The sequence below is a fragment of the Pseudocercospora fijiensis genome (assembly GCF_000340215.1).
Source record: "Pseudocercospora fijiensis CIRAD86 unplaced genomic scaffold MYCFIscaffold_2, whole genome shotgun sequence".
Taxonomy (NCBI): domain Eukaryota; kingdom Fungi; phylum Ascomycota; class Dothideomycetes; order Mycosphaerellales; family Mycosphaerellaceae; genus Pseudocercospora; species Pseudocercospora fijiensis.
This window is the reverse complement of record NW_006921533.1, coordinates 6,248,297-6,268,346: the sequence shown is the minus strand read 5'-3', so window position 1 is coordinate 6,268,346 and position 20,050 is coordinate 6,248,297. Positions and strand designations below refer to the sequence as shown.

General features: G+C 51.1%; 8 protein-coding genes across 8 annotated transcripts; 5 read left to right on the top strand and 3 right to left on the bottom strand.

Moving 5' to 3' along the window:
* Positions 1-184: 184 nt before the first annotated feature.
* On the top strand, positions 185-2,881 carry MYCFIDRAFT_151730 (uncharacterized protein; the record flags this gene model as incomplete). The annotated part of the gene is made up of 1 exon (XM_007925685.1): positions 185-2,881. Exon 1 carries the CDS (start codon positions 401-403, stop codon positions 2,879-2,881), a length of 2,481 nt encoding a protein of 826 aa, XP_007923876.1. The 5' UTR covers positions 185-400.
* A 713-nt stretch (positions 2,882-3,594) lies between these two features.
* MYCFIDRAFT_210581 (uncharacterized protein) lies at positions 3,595-4,929 on the top strand. Its single transcript, XM_007925684.1, has one exon. The coding sequence runs from the start codon at positions 3,663-3,665 to the stop codon at positions 4,884-4,886; it is 1,224 nt and encodes a 407-aa protein (XP_007923875.1). The 5' UTR covers positions 3,595-3,662; the 3' UTR covers positions 4,887-4,929.
* Positions 4,930-4,931: 2 nt separating this feature from the next.
* On the bottom strand, positions 4,932-5,674 carry MYCFIDRAFT_194670 (uncharacterized protein; the record flags this gene model as incomplete). Its single annotated transcript, XM_007925683.1, has 2 exons — positions 4,932-5,026; positions 5,182-5,674. The coding sequence occupies 2 exons, from the start codon at positions 5,672-5,674 to the stop codon at positions 4,932-4,934; spliced, it is 588 nt and encodes a 195-aa protein (XP_007923874.1).
* A 2,786-nt stretch (positions 5,675-8,460) lies between these two features.
* MYCFIDRAFT_162306 (uncharacterized protein) lies at positions 8,461-10,637 on the bottom strand (the record flags this gene model as incomplete). The annotated part of the gene is made up of 1 exon (XM_007925682.1): positions 8,461-10,637. A coding segment is annotated over exon 1 (2,070 nt), but the record flags the coding sequence as incomplete, so codon positions are not given.
* Positions 10,638-11,094: 457 nt separating this feature from the next.
* On the top strand, positions 11,095-14,559 carry MYCFIDRAFT_29308 (uncharacterized protein; the record flags this gene model as incomplete). Its single annotated transcript, XM_007924139.1, has 1 exon — positions 11,095-14,559. One exon carries the CDS (start codon positions 11,095-11,097, stop codon positions 14,557-14,559), a length of 3,465 nt encoding a protein of 1,154 aa, XP_007922330.1.
* A 1,313-nt stretch (positions 14,560-15,872) lies between these two features.
* On the top strand, positions 15,873-16,523 carry MYCFIDRAFT_210580 (uncharacterized protein). The gene has a single exon (XM_007925681.1). The coding sequence runs from the start codon at positions 15,936-15,938 to the stop codon at positions 16,419-16,421; it is 486 nt and encodes a 161-aa protein (XP_007923872.1). The 5' UTR covers positions 15,873-15,935; the 3' UTR covers positions 16,422-16,523.
* Positions 16,524-16,912: 389 nt separating this feature from the next.
* MYCFIDRAFT_29298 (uncharacterized protein) lies at positions 16,913-17,758 on the top strand (the record flags this gene model as incomplete). The annotated part of the gene is made up of 3 exons (XM_007924138.1): positions 16,913-17,026; positions 17,087-17,211; positions 17,275-17,758. 3 exons carry the CDS (start codon positions 16,913-16,915, stop codon positions 17,756-17,758), a joined length of 723 nt encoding a protein of 240 aa, XP_007922329.1.
* Positions 17,759-18,014: 256 nt separating this feature from the next.
* On the bottom strand, positions 18,015-19,675 carry MYCFIDRAFT_131807 (uncharacterized protein; the record flags this gene model as incomplete). Its single annotated transcript, XM_007925680.1, has 2 exons — positions 18,015-19,522; positions 19,585-19,675. 2 exons carry the CDS (start codon positions 19,673-19,675, stop codon positions 18,015-18,017), a joined length of 1,599 nt encoding a protein of 532 aa, XP_007923871.1.
* Positions 19,676-20,050: the final 375 nt, after the last annotated feature.

Genomic DNA, 20,050 nt, shown 5'->3' with positions numbered 1-20,050 from the left:
TAATAATCAGTCAGCTGCGGCGAAAGGGCGAAAGGTGTTCACTTTGTCTCGTGCATGATTTCATCGCAGCAAGCGCGAAAGCGGCCCGAGTTCAAACCTAGTTCTGGTGCTACCGCCGCGAGCTCGTCACTGCCTTCCTTCATCAGAAGCTTGCCTCTCGACTTCCTCCTCGCCAACACTCACTTTTCTTCCACCACATCTTTCAAACTCCATCATCCGCAGTCGAGCAACACCTCCTCGACCACACAACACGCATCTCCCTCGACTCTGAAAGCGGTCGCTGCGAGAAAATCAGCGCGCGCGCAAGAACTGCATTCGGCGTTCGAATCCAGCGCCCCGACCCCGTCCACCACACGAGTCGACACAAACACAGATACCACTCCCCTACAGCGCCGCCATCATGTCTGCGGAGCCAGACCACAGCCAGAGCAAGGGCAAGGGCAAGGTCAAGCTCGACAATGACCCCAGCGGCAAGGAGCATCGCGAGGAGGACGCCACCGCAACCGCCATCCTCAAGAAGAAGAAGAAGCCTAACAGCTTGTTGGTGACCGACGCCACCACCGATGACAACTCCATCCTGGCGCTGTCCAACAACACCATGGAGCAGCTGCAGCTGTTCCGTGGCGACACCGTTCTCGTCAAGGGCAAGAAGCGAAAGGATACCGTCCTCATCGTGCTCGCCGATGACGACCTCGATGACGGCTCCGCGCGCATGAACCGCGTTGTCCGACACAACCTCCGCGTCAAGCTCGGCGACGTCGTGACTGTCAACCCATGTCCCGACATCAAGTACGCCAAGCGTATCGCTGTCCTCCCCATGGCCGACACCATCGAGGGTCTGACTGGCTCCCTCTTCGATGTCTTCCTTGCACCATACTTCCGCGAAGCCTACCGCCCGCTCCGACAAGGCGACCTCTTCACATGCCGCGCTGCCATGCGGACGGTGGAATTCAAGGTCGTCGAGATCGACCCGCCAGAGTATGGTATTGTGGCTCAAGATACAGTCATCCACTGCGAGGGCGAGCCAATCCAGCGTGAAGACGAGGAGGGCAATTTGAACGAGGTGGGTTACGACGACATTGGTGGCTGCCGCAAGCAGATGGCACAAGTTCGCGAGCTTGTTGAGCTGCCACTTCGGCATCCACAGCTCTTCAAGTCCATTGGTATCAAGCCTCCGCGAGGAATTCTCATGTACGGTCCTCCCGGTACTGGTAAGACGCTGATGGCGCGTGCCGTTGCCAACGAGACTGGTGCTTTCTTCTTCCTTATCAACGGACCAGAAATCATGTCAAAGATGGCAGGAGAATCCGAGTCGAATCTTCGCAAGGCTTTTGAGGAGGCTGAGAAGAACAGCCCGGCTATCATCTTCATCGACGAAATTGACTCCATTGCACCAAAGCGTGAGAAGACCAACGGCGAGGTCGAGCGCCGTGTCGTCTCTCAACTGCTCACCCTCATGGACGGCATGAAGGCCCGCTCCAACGTTGTGGTCATGGCCGCCACTAACCGCCCGAACTCCATCGATCCAGCCCTCCGTCGTTTCGGTCGTTTCGATCGCGAAGTCGACATCGGTATTCCAGATCCAACCGGCCGTCTCGAGATCTTGCAGATCCACACCAAGAACATGAAGCTCGCTGACGACGTTGACCTGGAGTCCATCGCCGCAGAGACCCACGGTTACGTCGGTTCCGATATTGCATCTCTCTGCTCAGAAGCCGCCATGCAGCAGATTCGTGAGAAGATGGATCTTATCGACTTGGATGAGGACACAATCGACGCTGAGGTGCTTGACAGCCTGGGTGTCACACAAGAGAACTTCCGCTTCGCTCTCGGTGTCAGCAACCCATCCGCACTTCGCGAGGTCGCCGTTGTCGAAGTGCCCAACGTGCGGTGGGAGGATATTGGTGGTCTCGAGGACGTCAAGCGCGAGCTCATCGAGTCCGTGCAATACCCAGTCGACCACCCAGAGAAGTTCCTCAAGTTTGGTCTCAGCCCATCTCGAGGTGTGCTTTTCTATGGACCTCCAGGTACCGGTAAGACTCTTCTTGCCAAGGCTGTCGCCAACGAGTGCGCTGCCAACTTCATCTCTGTCAAGGGCCCTGAACTGCTCTCCATGTGGTTCGGTGAGTCTGAGAGCAACATTCGAGACATCTTCGACAAGGCCCGCGCCGCCGCTCCTTGCGTTGTCTTCCTCGATGAGTTGGATTCCATTGCCAAGTCTCGTGGAGGCTCTGTTGGTGATGCAGGTGGCGCCAGCGACCGTGTTGTCAACCAGCTCCTGACCGAGATGGATGGTATGACCAGCAAGAAGAACGTCTTCGTCATCGGCGCAACCAACCGTCCAGAGCAGCTCGACAACGCGCTCTGCCGTCCAGGTCGTCTCGATACCCTCGTGTACGTTCCACTGCCCGACCAGCCAGGTCGTGAGAGCATTCTCAAGGCTCAGCTTCGCAAGACCCCAGTCGCGCCAGACGTCGACCTCGCCTACATTGCACAGAAGACGCACGGCTTCTCTGGTGCCGATCTTGGTTTCATCACACAGCGTGCTGTCAAGCTCGCGATCAAGGAGAGCATTGGCATTGCTATCGAGAACCAGAAGAAGCGCGAGGCAGAGGCAGGCGATGACACCAAGATGGAGGAGGATGTTGATGAGGAGGACCCAGTGCCAGAGCTTACCAAGCGACACTTCGAGGAGGCAATGAGCATGGCTCGTCGCTCGGTTACGGATACTGAGATTAGGCGGTACGAGGCCTTCGCTCAGAGCATGAAGAACTCTGCCGGTGGTAGCGCATTCTTCCGTTTCCCAGAGGGCGGCGAGAACGGTGCGGGTGCTCAGCAGCAGAATGGTGAGGACAATATTTATGACCATCATGACAAGTAGATGCTAACAGATTTAATAGGTGCTGGTGAGGAAGACCTTTACGATTAGGAGGCACATGGGATTCCGTTGCGATGAGAAGGCTACTCCTTGGCTTGGACGAGGGCCGTTTGCTACGCTCTACGAATATCATATGCGGCACGGCACGACATTTCGGTCGTGAATACCTGCATGGAGGGCGTTCACCATTTACGTCTTGAAACGGGTATGGATTGAAGGATGATAGAATGTTTCAATAGCTCGCCGCGCAGGCGAAGGACAGTGATTAAATGCAGTGTGTTAAACCGAACTCTGCCACTTCCCCTTGATGAGACTCGCTGCCAGTTGATCAGCGGTACCAGGCACACTGTGGCCGATTGTGCTGCTTCAGAGCTCGCATCGGAGTTCGACGCTGCCTTGTTCACATCGCATGACTTCTCTTAGATGCCTCGTCACGCCTATTCGAGTCACCGACGCGGCATTAGCAATCAGAAGATGCGTGAACGCGATCAGCTTTTGTCAGCATGGTGTGGCAGCCTGGTCGAGTCAACACACCAAACTCGATTCAGCAATCGTGCTAGCCTCTTTAGCCGCGGTTATGACGATGTCCCAATGCAAGTGATACATGTATGCCATTGTGTCTCCCGAATACTGGCTGCACGAAGCAAGCTTTGCTTATATTGGCAAAATCCACAGGTCCTTTCAACTTCGTACTATATCAACACCTCTCCCCATGCAAACACTTCGTCGTCTCGCTTCATTCTCAAGACACCTCTCCCCATCACCTCAGCCACCAAGCTTCACAATGGCAGACTACGCGAAAGTGCCGAGCTCGGCAAAGCTGAAGCCAAAGCCATTCAGAGCTGAAGTCGACCAGCAAAAGATCGATGACTTCAAGACACTTCTCAAGCTTTCACCAGTAGCACCTCCCGTCTACGAGAACTCGGACCCTTCAGTGACCGCTTCACGAAGATACGGAGTGCCTAGAGACTGGTTGCTCAAAGCCAAAGACCACTGGCTCAACACCTTCGACTGGCGAAAGCAGGAAGATTACATCAACTCTTTCCCCAACTACACAGCTGACGTCCAAGACGACGAGGGACACGACCTCACAGTACACTTCATCGCCCTCTTCAGCGAGAAGCCGGATGCAGTGCCTATAGCTCTCTACCACGGATGGCCAGGCAGCTTCCTAGAGTTTCTCCACATCCTCGAACTTCTCAAGAACAAGTACACTCCCACGACTCTACCATATCACGTCGTCGTCCCTTCAATCCCCGGCTATTCCTACTCGTCCGGACCACCACTAGACTTCGATTTCAGCCTTGAGAATGCCTCGTACGCTCTCAACAACCTGATGGTCGGCCTGTTCCCAGAAACCGGCTACCTCGCGCAAGGCGGAGATTTGGGCTCCTTCATCTCTCGTCATCAAGCAGCATCCTATGACGCTTGTAAAGGCATGCATCTCAACTTCTCACCTTTGTCTCGCCCGCAGAACGCAGACTCTCTCGAGACTTCGGAAATCGAGAAAAAAGCTCTTTCGCGAGGCCTCTGGTTCCGAGAAGTCGGCGTCGCATATTCCATCGAACATGGTACGAGGACGGCAACGATCGGACACGCCTTGTCTGCCTCGCCAATGGCTCTCTTGGCTTGGATTGGCGAAAAGTTCTTGGAGTGGAGTGATGCCGATCCTTCGCTCGATCACATTTTGCAATCGGTTACTTTGTATTGGATGACTGACACTTTCCCGCGATGCATTTACCCATATCGTGGCTCTTCTGGAGATGATGAGAGACCTCGTCAAGCTAAGGTTTCGGGCAGAGGCAGGGAGAGACCGTATGTTGAGAAGCCTTGTGGGTACTCTTTCTTCCCACTTGAGTTGGTTCCAATGCCGGTTAGTTGGGTGGCTACGAGTTGTAATCTGGTGTCCAGTAAGGTGCACCAGAGTGGCGGACATTTTGCTGCAATGGAGAAGCCGAATGAATTACTAGAGGATATCGAGGCATACGTGAAGAAGGCTTGGAAGTGAGGGTCAAAAAATCTCAGGCAGAAATTATTTCTCGTTGTTGCACATTCATTGAGTCTCCTGTACCTCCTCGCTTGCTCTGCAGCGCTTCTTCGATTTAGCGTTCCAACACAGCAATCCTAGCATCTCTTTCTCCACAATATCTAGCTAGTCTCTTGTGCGTTGTCGCCTGTTCTGCAGCGCTTCTTCGAGTTGGTCCAACACAGGAGTCTCAGCATCTCTTCTCCAAAATATCTAGTCTCCTGTGCGCTGTCGCTTGTTCCTCGGAGTCACGCCTTGTATACATGGATATACTTACCAAATTGCTTTGAAAAGAATGCATCTTTGCTAGCATTGTACATTTTCTCTGCGAAGTTTGCCATGCCCCAGATTTCCTTTGTTTCGACTTGAAAGGGCTTCAGGCCAGTGTGAGAAATCTTCATTGCCATGTCGGCGATGCGCGTATCGATACCGTTTTTGATGTGTTTCTTGGTACATTCGCCGCGCGGAAAGTGGAGGAGAAGGCGGTGCCTCAAGGGCGAGAAGGTCGCCTTGTTGACCTCGTGGATGCAGTAGACGACATTGCTAGAGGTGAGCCACTCCATAATTTGCCGCTTGCTGATGGCATACTGGCCGCAGAAGCTCTTTTCAAGCAATTCGAGATCGAGAGTTGCAGGAAGATTGATGTTAGGATGGCCGAACACGGGCTTCCTGGCTAGGACGCGCATCTCTTTGCCGGACATGCTCGCAGAGTATTGGGCAAGCAAAGTCTCCATCCTTGACACGCTTTGAGCGCCATTTGATGCCGCCATGGTGTCCTGAACAGCGCGGCGCGCGGTGTTGTCTGGAAGTGCAGCAGTCGCGCAACTACTTTGCGGCCAGCAAAGCCCCACTTTAGTGAAGTCGCGGAAGTGAGCTTTGTAGGGAGGCCCATACGTACCAGATTGTCAATACAGCACTTCTGAGCGCAGCGACAACAACGCAATCTTTGCCCCTTCAAGTTCTTTTTATTATATCTTTTTATATAGAGGATTTATAGGTTAATAATATAGGGCAAAGATACTCTAATTTGTATCTATTTTTAGAAAATAATAAAATTTATAGTCGTTACCTACTAAATTTATAGGATATATAGCCTAGAATTCTAATTTAGAAGTTTAACAATTTTAGCATTTTTTAGGCCTTAGCATACTATTTTTAGTAATCTAAAATCTAGATCTTATAGTTTTATCTTATAAAAATCTAAATTTCAATTTATATATTAGTATAGAAACTATTAGTAATACAATTTAGAAAGGAATATTATTTTCTTACTATATTCTCTTTAGTTTATCTTTTTATTTAGAAGAGTTATAGCTTAGTAATAGAAGACAAATATACTTTTACTTTTATATATTTTTAGAAAATAACTAAAACTACTATAGCTATCTACTAAGATTAGCCTAAAACTCTTAAATAAAGATTTTAAGATTTTAGTATTTATTAGGCCTTAGTATACTATTCTTAGTAATCTAAAACCTAGACCTAAAAGTTTCGTCTAGTATAAATATTAGTTGAGATTCTTATCTTAATACGCTTACTATTAGTCTTAAAATCCTAAAGCGAATATTCTTAAGAATTGTAGGCTTAGTAATTTAAAGTTTATAATTCTTAAGAATATTCTTTTTTAAGTTGTAAGACTATTTATAGCTTAGTTAAAGTAAAAGCCCCAATATAGATCCCTAGTACACTGCGATTAAGCGAGATAGCGGACGGGGGTAATCCCCGTAAGCGGCAGCTAGCTTGAAAGCGTTAGACGTAGACTTTTTAAAAGTGCGGATAATTCCTTTAGGCAGTACGCTAGCTTTAACCAGTTAGATCCCGTTTTTAGGGATTACCGCCGTCCGCTATCTCGCTAAATCGCGGTGTAGGTAAAACTATAAGGTTTAGGTTTTAGATTACTAAAAATAGTATACTAAGGCTTAAAAAACGCAAAAGTCTTAAAATCTTTATTCTAAAATTTTAGGCTAATATTAGTAGCTAGCTATAATAATTTTAGTAATTTTCTAATACTAGATTAAAAACAGAGTATTTTTGTCTTATATTACTAAGCTATAACTCCTCTAAAGAAAAAGATATACAAAAGGGAATCTAATAAGAATTTAAGTTTTAAATTCTAGATTATATAACTAATAGTAGCTATATTACGAGAAAAATCTCAAAATAGATTTTCATTAAGTAAAACCATAAGGCCTAGGTTTTGTATTACTAAAAATAGTATATTAAGACTTAAGAAAACGCTAAAATTCTAAAATTTCTTACTTAGAAGTTTAAGCTATATAGCTTATTAGTTTAGGAGATAACTACTAGAAATTTTATTATTTTCCAAAAATACATATAAATTAGAGTATCTTTATATTATATTATAAAGCTATAACTCCTCTAGATAAAAAGATATTTTAAAAAGAACTTGTAGGGGCAAAGATTGCGCTGTGAATTCTTCATTGACAATCTGGCATATATGGAGCTCCGTCGCTTTGACTCTCCAAGGGCGCGGCCGTTGCCGATGATAAATCTGTTCAAAGCTCGCCCTTCCCTCACTTTCTCTTCCTCTTTTCTACACACCATCTCCAGCGCAGGCAGATCGCGCCGACTTCCTTTCGCAACCTACCACACACAGACTCGCAAGCTTCTCACCAGCTGCACTCTTTTCAACCTCCTGCCAAGCCCGGTGTCCGCTCGCGAGGCACCGTCGACGTGCGTTTCCGACACGCGCAGTGACGGCTATTCGGCTACGTCCGGCGACAATTACAAAGTGAGGCCGGAGAATATACCATCAGCAAGTGGTGCCTGGGCGTGGGCGGCTCAGGGCCTTGTGTGGCTTCTCGCTGGCAGCGGCGCATGCGTCACCACGTCGAACGACCTCGTGGGCCTGGAACGAGGTACTACCGACGGGCTAGCACATTGCCGGCCATGCCTTGCGCGAATGCCAGCTGGGGGAGGGGACGACAGCGGTGGACCGTGGAAGCAGTGGATCGCTGGACGACTGTGTTCGAACGAACGCTAGACGAACACTGTGAACGCATCGTTTGCCCCTTCTGCCGGCAGCCCAGCGTTCCCCGTCGTGTAGCCTCGGATCAGCAGAGAAGTATGCTCATCACCACATCACCCTCCTCTTCCCTCATCCTCCCCACCTCATGTTCGTCTCACAAACACCAGACCTATTTGCGTGGGAGGCATTCGGCCTCCCGGATGCTAACACCCAGGCCATCGTATGTTTGGTAAACGCGCCGAGCAGCGGAGGCATTTATACGATCGAATAGCAGATAGCACATATTGCGACCAGTAATTTCGCGCCAAGGCAGATTTGAGGCCGCCCGTCATACAAGTGTACCACTTGCGCAGCGACTGCGCAGCGATTCCATCTGCCAGCACCTTGGACAGGAAAAGTTTCGTGCGCATCTTCACGACAACATGATTTCTTGCGAACACTAGGCACACACCGAAGATGAGGTGAAATGGGCACGAGGCGAGCAAATAAGGAGCGCGATATTGCTAGACTACTTCTGTCAAACATATCGTTCACCCTACCGCTCGAGCCCCAAGTCTAACCACCCGCCTCCCAATCTTGTGCATGCCAGTCTCCGTGATCCTCAGCACCTCCCTTAGCCGCAACCTTAGCAGCTTCTCGAGCCAACGTGCTTGCTCCGAGATTGCTAGTTTGTGTCGCTGCGTCTGCAGTGCCCATCCAGTACAGCATCATGATGACCAGCAGATGCAAAGCCACGAGGTAGAAAGCGAAAAGGTTTCGACTTGTTCGCGTGGCAAGCACCATGCGTGTTACTCGGAAGACAGCACGTTCCGGCAGTGACATTCGCTTGAGTGCCCGGGCACTTTCTCGGCCTCGAAAGGCTTGGAATGGGGAGATGTTGGCTTCGTATGCGCTTCGGTATCGATCCATAGACATGCCGCTGGGTGTATCTGCCGCGGAAACTGCCACAGTGGACGCATTGGGATTTGCACCATAAGCCGCGCCAGATGCTGCTGTTCTGTTGTACGTGCTGACGTATCGCGTCTTCTCGTACAAATTCAGGTTGTCTTTCTGCAGACTTGCAACCTCTGATCGCAAGCCCGACACAGTTTGGTACTGCCTTTGGAGTTCCTGCTCAAGCTCGCCAATCTTCTTCTTGAACCGGTCGCGCTGCGCAGTGACCATGGGTAGAATGCCTGAGCCACTACCACCACCCTCACCAGCTCGGAGCGCATCGAGAGTGCCACGAGGCGAGTGCGAACCACCTGCACTCTGTGGGTCGAAGCCGCCGATGATCGACGAGGTCGGCGATGGACCTCCTCCGCCTCTTCGCATGCTTCCGTACTGCGACTTCGGGTAGCGTGATGTGTAAGTTCCTGCCACTGACATGGACTCCCACGCATTCGAAGCTTCTTGCTGTGTCTTCTGAAGATCATTCTCCAGAGTCGCGTTGAGCTTCTGTGTCTTTTCGAGCTCCATGTTCGTCACGGATAGATCTTCTTGCAGCTGCTCCAACCTTCGCTGCAATTCTTGATGCGACACTCGCATTTCCGTAAGCTCGTTGCTGAGCTTCTTGTTTCTCGCAACAAGCAGCTGCTCAAGACTTTCTCCAGACTTGCCGTTCGTATGCGAGGAATCGTCGCCGTCTGCTTCTACATCCTCCACGCTGGCGAATTCGATCGATCTTAGCATGTCGAGCTCTCTCTTAACTTCATCGTAGTCGCTCCACTTCTGCACCTTGGTTTGCAGCGACTCGCGGTCAGCTTTGAGTGAGCCGAGTTCACGCTCCAAGCTTCGCAGCTTCGTCTCCAGCTTCGTCCTGTCGGCATCACGATCGTATCGTGCACTTTCAATGCGGCGAAGCAGCGATGAGTTTTCGGATCGTAGTCGCAAATAGGCAGGATCGTCTTCCACGGCAGTGCTTCTGGCTGAGCTCTTCGATTGACTTGTAGCTTGGGCCAACTCCAAACGAAGCTGCTCATTGCGCGCCTCGACCTCGGCAAGACGAATATTTGCCTTCTCCAGCTCTGAGTTCACAATTTCCAATTCAGCTGCGATCGCAGCATTGCGACCTGTGTCTTGCGATTCCTCACCCGACTTCTCCAACCTTTGTGATACTTCATAGCTGGCTTTCAGTTCTTTGAGAAGTCTGTCTTGATTTTCTACCTTCTCTTCAAGACTCTTCTCCTTCGCAGTCCAGTTATCCTCCTTCTCCTTCAGTACTGCGGACCACGATTCTTCAACCTCTTTCATCTTGCTGTCCTGTGACCCTTCAAATGACTGTCTCTTGTTCCGCTCTGCGTCCAGCTGTTTCTCTGACTCCTCAAGCTGAGTATTCAACTTAGATACCTGCTTCCGTAGCTGTTCGTTCTCCGACTCCAGTCTCGGAAGCACCTCGTCTGCTGTGACCAGTGAATCGATCGATGCTTCGAGTAACGGATATGGATCTGGTGCTTCTGACAGCGGCGAATAGGCGGACATGAATGCCGCAGAAATGGTCTTATTGTGGTTGGTGAGGACATCGATGTATCCCTGGTACATCTTGAGCAAGTCCTTGATGCCGCTCAGCTTGTCTCCGTCGTCCATTTTGCGAAAGTCTTTTGTCTTGGCTGCAACCTCCTTCCGCTGTACGAGAGACTCTTTTTGCTGGTTGACCATCTCCGATGCAGTGCTGTCCAGACTGGAGACCAGCTTGGTGAGATCGAGTGAACGCCATGCTGCCACCGCCTGCTGGAATTTGTTGCCGGCTTCATTTGCATGCTGCGGCTGCGTCTCCGGCTCGTAATCTGCGTCTTCCGCGCCGCTCAGCGCATCATCGCTGTGCTCTTCTGTCGTGCCCACCATCTTCAACGCGCATCAGGAGCCCGATTCGGAGGAGACGCGTGGCTAGAACTAGAACTGTATCGAGCGTGGTCTGACTTTCGCAGTGGATGTCTGGTATTTATGGTATTTCCAGTCTCAGCCGTGAAATTGACCTATCTCACTGCCGTTTCAATGGCGCCGCACAATCAGCAGGGTTGGGTTGTTTCTAGGTAGGTTGGTGGTCTACCTGTATATCCCTCGTCGTCCACGCGGAGGTCACTGCGCAAGCTCGCCCCAAAGTCAATCCACTTCCAAGTCTCGACTAGTAGGCCCTGCCTATGCCCATGTCCTGCACTGCCATATGTACGACAACTACAACAACACCAGTGTCAGCGCGATGAGACCGATTTTGAGGCTGCAATGGAATCTCAGGATGGTTCCAATGCAGCCACGTCCATCACCGAGGACGGCACGCCTGGATGCTATACTTTGAGAGAGATTATTCGGGACGTGCCACTATCCACCGACGAGAATGGCGTGCAAGCATATATTACGTGTGTCGACGCATGGAATGCCAATTTATATATCGGCACATCTTCTGGAGAAGTGCTGCACTATGTCTCCATACCCCCCGACCCGAGCGATGAGAGTGGTCAGCCAGTATACATCTTCGCGACTAGAATCGAGCCAGGATATACGGCCCTGCAGACCGGAGCGGACAAAGGAGTGAAACAGATACTGCTGTTACCAAGTGCTGGGAAGGCTTGTATCGTGTGCAATTCCACGCTCACATTCTACACACTGCCCGAGCTGAGTCCAGCCTGGGCTGCAAAATACACTCAGAATGGCTGCCTGTGGGTCGGCGGCTTAGATCGCAATGGATCAGAAGAAGAGAGCGGGCAGAAACACAACGGACCTATAGCAGTCATTTGTCTGCGATCAAAGATACGCTTGATACGCATTGGAGACGATCCACGGAGAATCAGAGACATTGAGCTTGGGGGTGTTGGCGCACTGGAGAGGAGAAGCGATGTCGCTTGCGTTGCAGATGGAGAATCGTACTCACTTTTGGATGTTGTCAATCAACGGAAAAATACCTTATTCCCCATATCTTCCTTGAGTATTCCGAGCCCAGTTCCGACGCAGCAGGAGACTCTTGCTCCGCTACCTCAGCAGCGACGCCCCCCATCACGAAGCTTCTCCTCTCGGAGTCCAGCAAGGGAAGGACGGTCGCATCAGAGGATTGTCAGCCTAGGAGGACAGCCACAGGGCAATGATCGTCTTCGACCCGATGGCAACTCGCCCTGGCCTGCAAGGAAATCATCGAGGCTGGAGGCTGAATCTCCTGCCCCGCCATCCAGCAGAGAAGAAAGTCCCAAGAAGACAGAGAATGCGCCTGAAGCGCCGTCAACAGAACCCACCGAGCCAGCGACAGCCGAACCAAAAGTGGTACCAGAAGCTCCGCTGAGAGCGAACATCGTCACACCTACGCCAAATGAGTTCTTGCTCACCACAGGCACCAAAAGGAGCGATCCCGGCGTTGGCTTATTTGTCAATCTTGATGGCGACGTAGTTCGGGGCACCATGGAATTTGCAAGCTATCCCCAGTCTCTTGTTCTAGACGATGGCGATAATGCTTCCCTGCCGTCAAATGAAGCGGCTGAAGGATGGGTCCTGGCAATGGTTCAACAGAAGGTCATTGACAAGCGCCGAAGGTGTATCGAAATTCAAAGATGGGATGTAGATCCCGGAGAGGCACACAGACGCAAAGAAATCCTTGCTCTGGGAGACATTGAAGAGACTCTCGATGCTGAAGCTGCATTTTTTGGATATGGACTTCGCAATGCGAGACAGTCTTCCGAGCTTGCTGTCACGGGAATCAGTACCAGTCTCCGTCTAAGGCGATTGAAGGTCAAAGACGCAATCGACTCAGAAGCTGACCAGAGGCGTACGGCAGAGGAAGACAAGCTTGCCTCGCGCTTCTCTCAAGTCAGGGTCAATGTACTGACATATGCTGTCGATCGTGTATCATGGCTTGTGCGAGAACCAATGTTACTGCAGCTGGACAAGCAGCTCAACCTTGCTCTGGCGAAAGCCACAGACGACGTTCTAGCTATTGATGTGCCGGTGGTGCAGCGCGTAGTAAATGGAGTCCGTGGCCAAGAACCGCGAGATGAACTGGAATTCGTCACACTCACATACATTCGGCAGAAAGCAGCGCTGCTTCTGTTTGGGAACCTCATCCTTCAGACCGCAGGCGGTGTAATCTCATATGAACATGATAAGCGACGGACTGAAGATGCCTTGACCGCCGGCGAAATTGACCCAAGGATCGTATTGACACTGGTTCCACCTTTCGATGAGGAAATTTCGGAAGGACCCGGCATTTGGATGCCTCAAGGTCTGCGTGATACTGTGGACTGGCTCAAAAATGGTATCGACTTTTCCAGGATAGACCGGAATACCAAAGGTCCTTTCGGCGAGAATATACTCAGCCTCATCAAGCGCTTTCTGATGACATGGCGTAAGAAGAAGGGCTTCGGAAGTGTTGCCGACGAGGCGAATGTCTTCCAGACCGTCGACGCTGCATTGATCCGTGTCCTGCTCTTGCTCGACCAGAACACGCCACGAGGACCAGCATCAGCAGGCTCTACTCGCGCTGAGCTCAACGATGTTGTAGACCGCGGAGTTGACTGCTTCGATCGGGCGATCAACCTTTTCGAGGAGCACCATAGACTGTACGTTCTGAGTCGCCTCTATCAGAGCAAGAAGAATGTCTCGAAAGTGCTTGCCACCTGGAGGCGTATCCTAGATGGCGAGAAAGATGCTGGAGGCGAATTGATTGAGGGTGAGCATGAGATGCGAAAATATCTCTCCAAAATTCGAGATGCAGGCCTTGTTCAAGAATACGCTGCCTGGCTAGCAAATCGGAACCCGAAACTTGGCGTTCAGATATTCGCCGATGACAGCAGCAGAGTCACATTCGAGCCCTCACAAGCAGTGGCGATCCTCAGAGAGAAGGCGCCGGGCGCTGTGAAGGACTATCTCGAGCACCTGGTGTTCGGGAAGAATCACGTCCAGTATGTGAATGATCTCATCGCATTCTACCTGGATACCGTTCTACACCAGCTTGAGAACAGCAAGGAAGCTAGACAGACGCTGCTCGAATCATACGAGATCTATCGGGCACAGTATCCTCCGAAGCCCACCTACTCACAATTCATCACCGACAACGCAGTCGAAGCAGAATGGTGGCACAACCGCTTGCGACTTCTACAGCTCATTGGTGGCAGTCACGGCGCAGCATCCAAGTACGATGTCCATGCTCTGGGAGAACGACTCGCACCATACAGCAACGAACTCGTGCCTGAAATGATCATTTTGAATGGCCGCGAAGGCAAGCATGAAGAGGCATTGCGGCTCCTGACACACGGCCTCGGCGATTACGACACTGCCATACATTACTGCCTTCGAGGCGGCTCCAGTATCTTCCACCCATCGGTTGGTCTCGGTGTAGACCAAGAGCTGCCGTCTCACGAAGAACAGTCCACGCTTTTCAACCACCTTCTGTACGAGTTCTTCAACATCGAAGACCCGAATGAGCGTCTCGAGCGCACAGCGGAATTGCTCGAGAGGTACAGTGGATGGTTTGATCTTCTTGCAGTCTTGGATCTTGTGCCCGATGACTGGTCAGTGGAGCTGGTCAGCGGGTTTTTGGTGCATGCTTTCAGAAGACTCGTGAGAGAGAAGAACGAAACAGTAATTGTGAAGGCGCTGTGTGGTGCGCAGAACTTGCAGAAGAATGTGCAAGCTATCGAGAAGATTCAGGGACTTGGGCCAGTAATTCAAGTGGATGATATGACTGATGCTGCGGCGGTAGGCTGAATGTTATGTAGGACCAAGTCACCATATGTCGGTATCCAGACTCGGCACTTTTATTTCTACTGATAGAGAAGACAAGTGCCTCCTGACTTGTAGATTGGTTGATCTGGTTGGAGGTCGGCCCCGAATTTCGTGTCGATCAGGCTCTGGGTTGCAGCCCGAAGCTCGTGGGACGGACAAATTTCTCGTCCGCGCGAGGTGTCGCAGAAGACCAGTCTTGATATAATACAGAGCAATGCGGTCAGTCATGAAGAGTATAAAGGTACGTGTAGCTCGCAGAGTTGCAACAACTTCACGGCACAAAAGACCGTTCGAGTTTCAAATCTACACCCCCCATACCCAACAGCCCTTCGAGACATTGCCATGGGTGAGCGAGCCCTCGCCAGCAGCTATTCTATCACTCACCTCCCACTAATACCGTCACATACCCTGGTGCCATCACCGCAGCTGCCACCCAGCAAGCTCCTCCTCCAAACCCATCACGTCGGGCTACAAGCAAGGCCAATGAACCTCCCTCGCCCCCAACGACGCCCTCAGAGTCTCAAACAATTTTGGGCCGCGTTCTTAACAAGCTACTTCAAGCTCTAGACTACGTATACGAGGATTTTAGATTTTGGCGGAAGTAATGGATCTCATGCCCCGAACTTCGAGAATGGACGTGTCGATCGAGAAATTTTGGATTTTTTGCTATGAGGATACATTGGGGATATGTTCAACAAACCCTGGCGGAGGAGTTGGATGCTGAGGTCACAAATAGGATGAAATTGGAGAGAATTGAGGAACATGATGGCGATGGAGATGTCCGTGGTGTTGCATTCTCTCCTTCCAATGAGGTTCTAGAGTTCACCAATTGACCTTTTTTCCCTTGCAGATCAGCAGACTGCAGTACCCGCCAGGAAGGCGCTTGGGATGAATCGAAAGATAGTGGTGCGCATCAAACAAGTACCGGCATGCATCACGTTCACTCAAGCTGCCAAAAACCAGGAAGCCCACATCAGTACACGAGGTCTGTAGTCGACTTAACGATGAGTGATCTCGGGAAAGGCTGTCTCGTCAACGCGCGTTCTGACATGGTCACTCTTGTTCGTATTCCTTGGCGGGTCCGTATCGGGAAACAGTATTCTAGGGAAAACCAAGACTATACCTTGTCAATGATGTCGGCTGGATGACGCCCCGGATAATACGGGCGACCAGGATAGTGAGTTTATTCATCAAGAGGAGTCGAAGCTCCAGACTTGGCCTAGGCCGCGGTAGATATAAATACGCATCTGTTGCGGCGACCAGTTCACGTAGAGATATCACAGCATTCCCAGGCCGATCGGATTTCGTCCACGTCGACAACGACCGAATATACCGGACATTCTAGCTCGTCTATCAACATGCGATCGGCAGTCGTGCTCCTAACCTCCCTCCTCTGCTCCTCCGTCTCTGCGACACTCTACTTCAATGCCACGCTCTCCGGCACCAGCCTGACAGTAAACAGCTGGGACGACACGAACAACGACGGCAAGCAACAACCACAAGACATCATCTGCAGCGGTAAAGACCTCCAGCCCGTCTCCTCATACCAATGGATGGTCAAATGCACAGGCGGACCAGACAAGCGCAAGTCAGACACAGTTTTCGACGTTTTCCTGGAGCCAAATACGAAGAGGTTCTTGGATGTCATATACCGATATTCCAACCCTGATGCCTCCGCGCTGAATGTTGGAGACAATGCGGACCAGTTCTTGTTCAATTTCCGGGTTGGAAGCGTTGATGGGAAGTTCTTCAAGAGTCGGGAGTTTGCTGCTCAGCAGGACATCTTGCATTTGGTGAAGCCGGAAGCGTTGAAGAATCCTTGCGATTCTTTGGACTCGTGCTGAAGGAGGCCTCGAGATTTGTCATGTCTAAGGTAACGGTACTGTATGTATATGCACGGAGAGATTCGAAGAATCGAGCCAAAAAAGTTGCCTGATTTTTCGCCCATGGCTAGCTGTCCCGTTGACGTGCTGCTGTATATCGGTCTTTATTTTGGCTGGGAGCATCGTCTGCGGTATTGTTCTCGTGGCGTCTGGGAGCCTCTCTTCTATGCTTCGCTTGATCGCGAGAGGAAAACAGGTGTGCCTACCACTCAGAGAACAGACGCACCCCGCTCCATTTGAGCGCATTCTGGAGGCATCACATCCAGCGTATCAAGTAGAAAATCTGGTACTCTGCCTTCCATTCGAGATGATGTGTCTGTGAGCGTGAAGAAGTCATGTGGAAAGAATCAGAGGAAGAAGGTCGAAGTCCGCCAAGCCTTGCCCAACGCCAAACACTCAAGCTCAGACCTCAGGCGAAGTGAAGGCATTTCTTTCTCTCCCACACCAGCAACATGCCTCCCGAATCTCAAGACAACTCTCCACTTGGAGGCGAACAATATGAACAAGAGCACGTCCACGAAGTCTACGAACAAATCGCCTCACATTTCTCATCCACACGCTACAAAGTAAGCGCCACACCCACCATCTGCTCTCTCCTCCTCACCTTACTTACGAAATCGCTCCAGCCATGGCCAATAATCGAACGCTTCCTCCAGAACCTATCCCCAGGCTCAATAGGCCTAGACATCGGCTGCGGAAACGGAAAATACCTCACCGTAAACCCCAACATCTTCATAATCGGCTCCGACCGGTATGCATACGACCACATCCATCTCTATATGCATCTGTCGGTAAGTTAACTAACAGGTAAGAGATCTGCAAACCTCATCACCATCGCGAAAAACCATCAACCACATTCCGTCATCGTCTCAGATATTCTCGACTTACCGCATCAACCTTCGAAATTTGATTTCGCGATTTCTATAGCTGTCGTGCATCATCTTTCCACACGGGACCGAAGGATTGAGGCTGTACGAGAGATTTTGAAGACGTTGAAGGCGAAGGATGGGAGGGCTTTGATTTATGTTTGGGCTTTGGAGCAAGATGGTAGTCGGAGGGGGTGGAGTGAGAAGGATGATCAGGATGTGATGGTGCCGTGGGTTATGAGAGTTTCGAAGAAGGCGAAGAATGATGATTCGAATGGTGCTCCTGCCGAAGATCGGACGTTTCATCGGTACTATCATCTCTATAGAAAAGGTGAGTTGGAGGATGATATCCATGGCGCTGGTGGCGAGGTTGTCGAGTCTGGCTACGAGAAAGACAATTGGTGGGCGGTTGCCACACGAAAATCAGCTTAGAGGCTTCGTCGGAAGGATACACTTGGACCAAGGCCATGTGGCAGGTATCAACAATCTATATCATCTCTATTTGGCCCAGACCTGGGCATCGATGACCGCTCGCCGGGCGCCTTTAATCTGGGCAGCCGCAGGCGGCAGATCTAGCACTTCCAGTGCTCTCTTTCTGGCCGGAATGACCTTCCAATCCTCCCAAACCAACCAACGCCGTCGCTGAAATGGAGACAAGAAAAGGTGCCAATGGATAAGCAGGACGAGATCAAGGCTGATGCTCGCGAGCCTGCTCTTTCTGATCGCGCATGTGCTCAAGTTTCTCTTGACGGATGCACCACAATGTCCACAATACCCCAATCACAGATGAGCATAGGGTGATGTAATAGGCACTTGCATAGCATTCCTTGCCTTCGTCGCATTGACGCTCGCCGCCGTCCCAGGTGGAATGCTTGTCAAGAATAGAGCCATAGAACAAATTGAAAATATTGCCGCTCAGAACTGGCGACCAAGTCATACAGCCCCAATTGATGCCGAGTCCTGTCGGACCAAAAGCATCGGCGACCAAAGCAGGATATACGCCAAAAAGGACACCATAGGCGAGACCTGTGGATCCTGAGAGGAAATATAGATGCCTAGGATCTTCCAGTGTTATCGCAACGACCTGCGCTCCGACAAAGATTGCCGCGGAGGCAACCAATGTCCAGAATCTTGAGGCATGATTGTGGATGAGCCAATCCGAACCAATGCCACTGGCAAGTCGACCCAGGAAGGAGCAGAAGGACAGAATGCTCACGTGCATAAGCTGGCGCTTCATGATGAATTCCTTGCTCGCGCTGTCATCGTAATGATGCCAAAGCGACCGAGCGTTGTTGCCAATATTGTTGATAGTCATGAGTCCGACACCACAAAGCAAAGCAAGCAGTACAAAAAGCTGCCAGAATTTTGGAGTTCGGAGTAGCGCCCATCCTGTGATTTCTGGCCGATTGTGGTTCTGATAAGGATTCTCCGCGTCCTCGATATCGTCTCGAATATCGCCAGGTCCACTAGAGCCTGACGAGAACAAGGACGATCTCTCATCGGCGTCTCCATTGGCAGTGCTGGCCTTGCTTGCAGATCGACTATGACTTGAGCTTTGCGTACTTCGCGTGCTCGTATTGTGCAAGCGTGTGCTATCTCTACGAGGCTTCTTGAGACTCTGCTGATCTAAATCCTCTGCAGGTACAACACCATAAGCGGCGTTGTGATCGTCATCTCGCCCTGTTGGCACGATGCGCAAAAACAGCATGCCGACAAAGGTCATGACGGTCGTTCCGTAAGCCAGCAGCTTGAGATAGCCGCTAGTATCGCCGGGAAACAAAATTCCAGCTGTTGTGGTGTAGAAGAAGGCACTCAATCCAAAAGCACTGAGTGGGAAAGCCGTCGCAGTTCCACGATGGGTTGGCCAATTACTCGCAGAAGCTTTGATGGCAGCAGAGAATGCCGTACAACCTCCCATGCCAGTCATAAGCGCAGAAAGACACAGCAAGGGCATTCCCATACTGCCAGCGCCCCCATCGTAGGCACTCTTCAGAGCAAAGTATCCCAATGCCAGACATATACAGCCCATCAAGACTCCCCAGCGCGGCCCTTTTGAATCTATTAAGATGCCTCCTGGTATTCGCCATGCATTTGGCATTCGCTGGCAGAAATTCCCTATCAGGTTCGTTTGGGTTGCGTTGAGTTGTAGGCGCGCAGCGAATTGTGGAGCCCAAGCACTGAAGCCATAATTCGTTCCTATTAGTAGCATGTCAGCCATTGGACCTTCAACTTTGGAGACTATGCATGCGTCGGCATACCGCAGCTCAGGGCAATGATGGTTGCCGCAACAGAGGCAAGAATGCGCGCTTTCCGATGCCCCTGCTCGGCCGATCGATCTGGGTTGTGCATTTTGTTTGGAAGGCGGTCGGCGTGCTCACTGCTTGGAGGTCACAGGGAGAGGAGCGCATTCGTCCAGCGAAGGCCAAGAGAGGGCAGGGCATGCGATAAAGGGTGACTTCGGGCAAGAAGGGAAGGCAAACGAGATGGCCACGCGTGGTACAGAGATAGGTAGATGGATGAGGTGGAAGTGACAAAGACGCAATTGGGCAACGGGAAAGACGGTATCCATCCATCGCTGGAGCAAGCAAGCAGTCAAGCCACGTCAGGCTGCGGGCGAGGGCGAGGCCGAGAGACTGCTCACTTCAACAAATCTCAATGCCCGAGCCGCCGAGATAGGCAGGCACGCAGCAGAACATCCTTGCACGGTACCGGCACATCGGCGTC

Bases quoted from the DNA above. Each gene is read 5' to 3' on its own strand.
- MYCFIDRAFT_210580 (XM_007925681.1), top strand. From the start codon at position 15,936: ATGCGATCGGCAGTCGTGCTCCTAACCTCCCTCCTCTGCTCCTCCGTC.
- MYCFIDRAFT_210581 (XM_007925684.1), top strand. From the start codon at position 3,663: ATGGCAGACTACGCGAAAGTGCCGAGCTCGGCAAAGCTGAAGCCAAAG.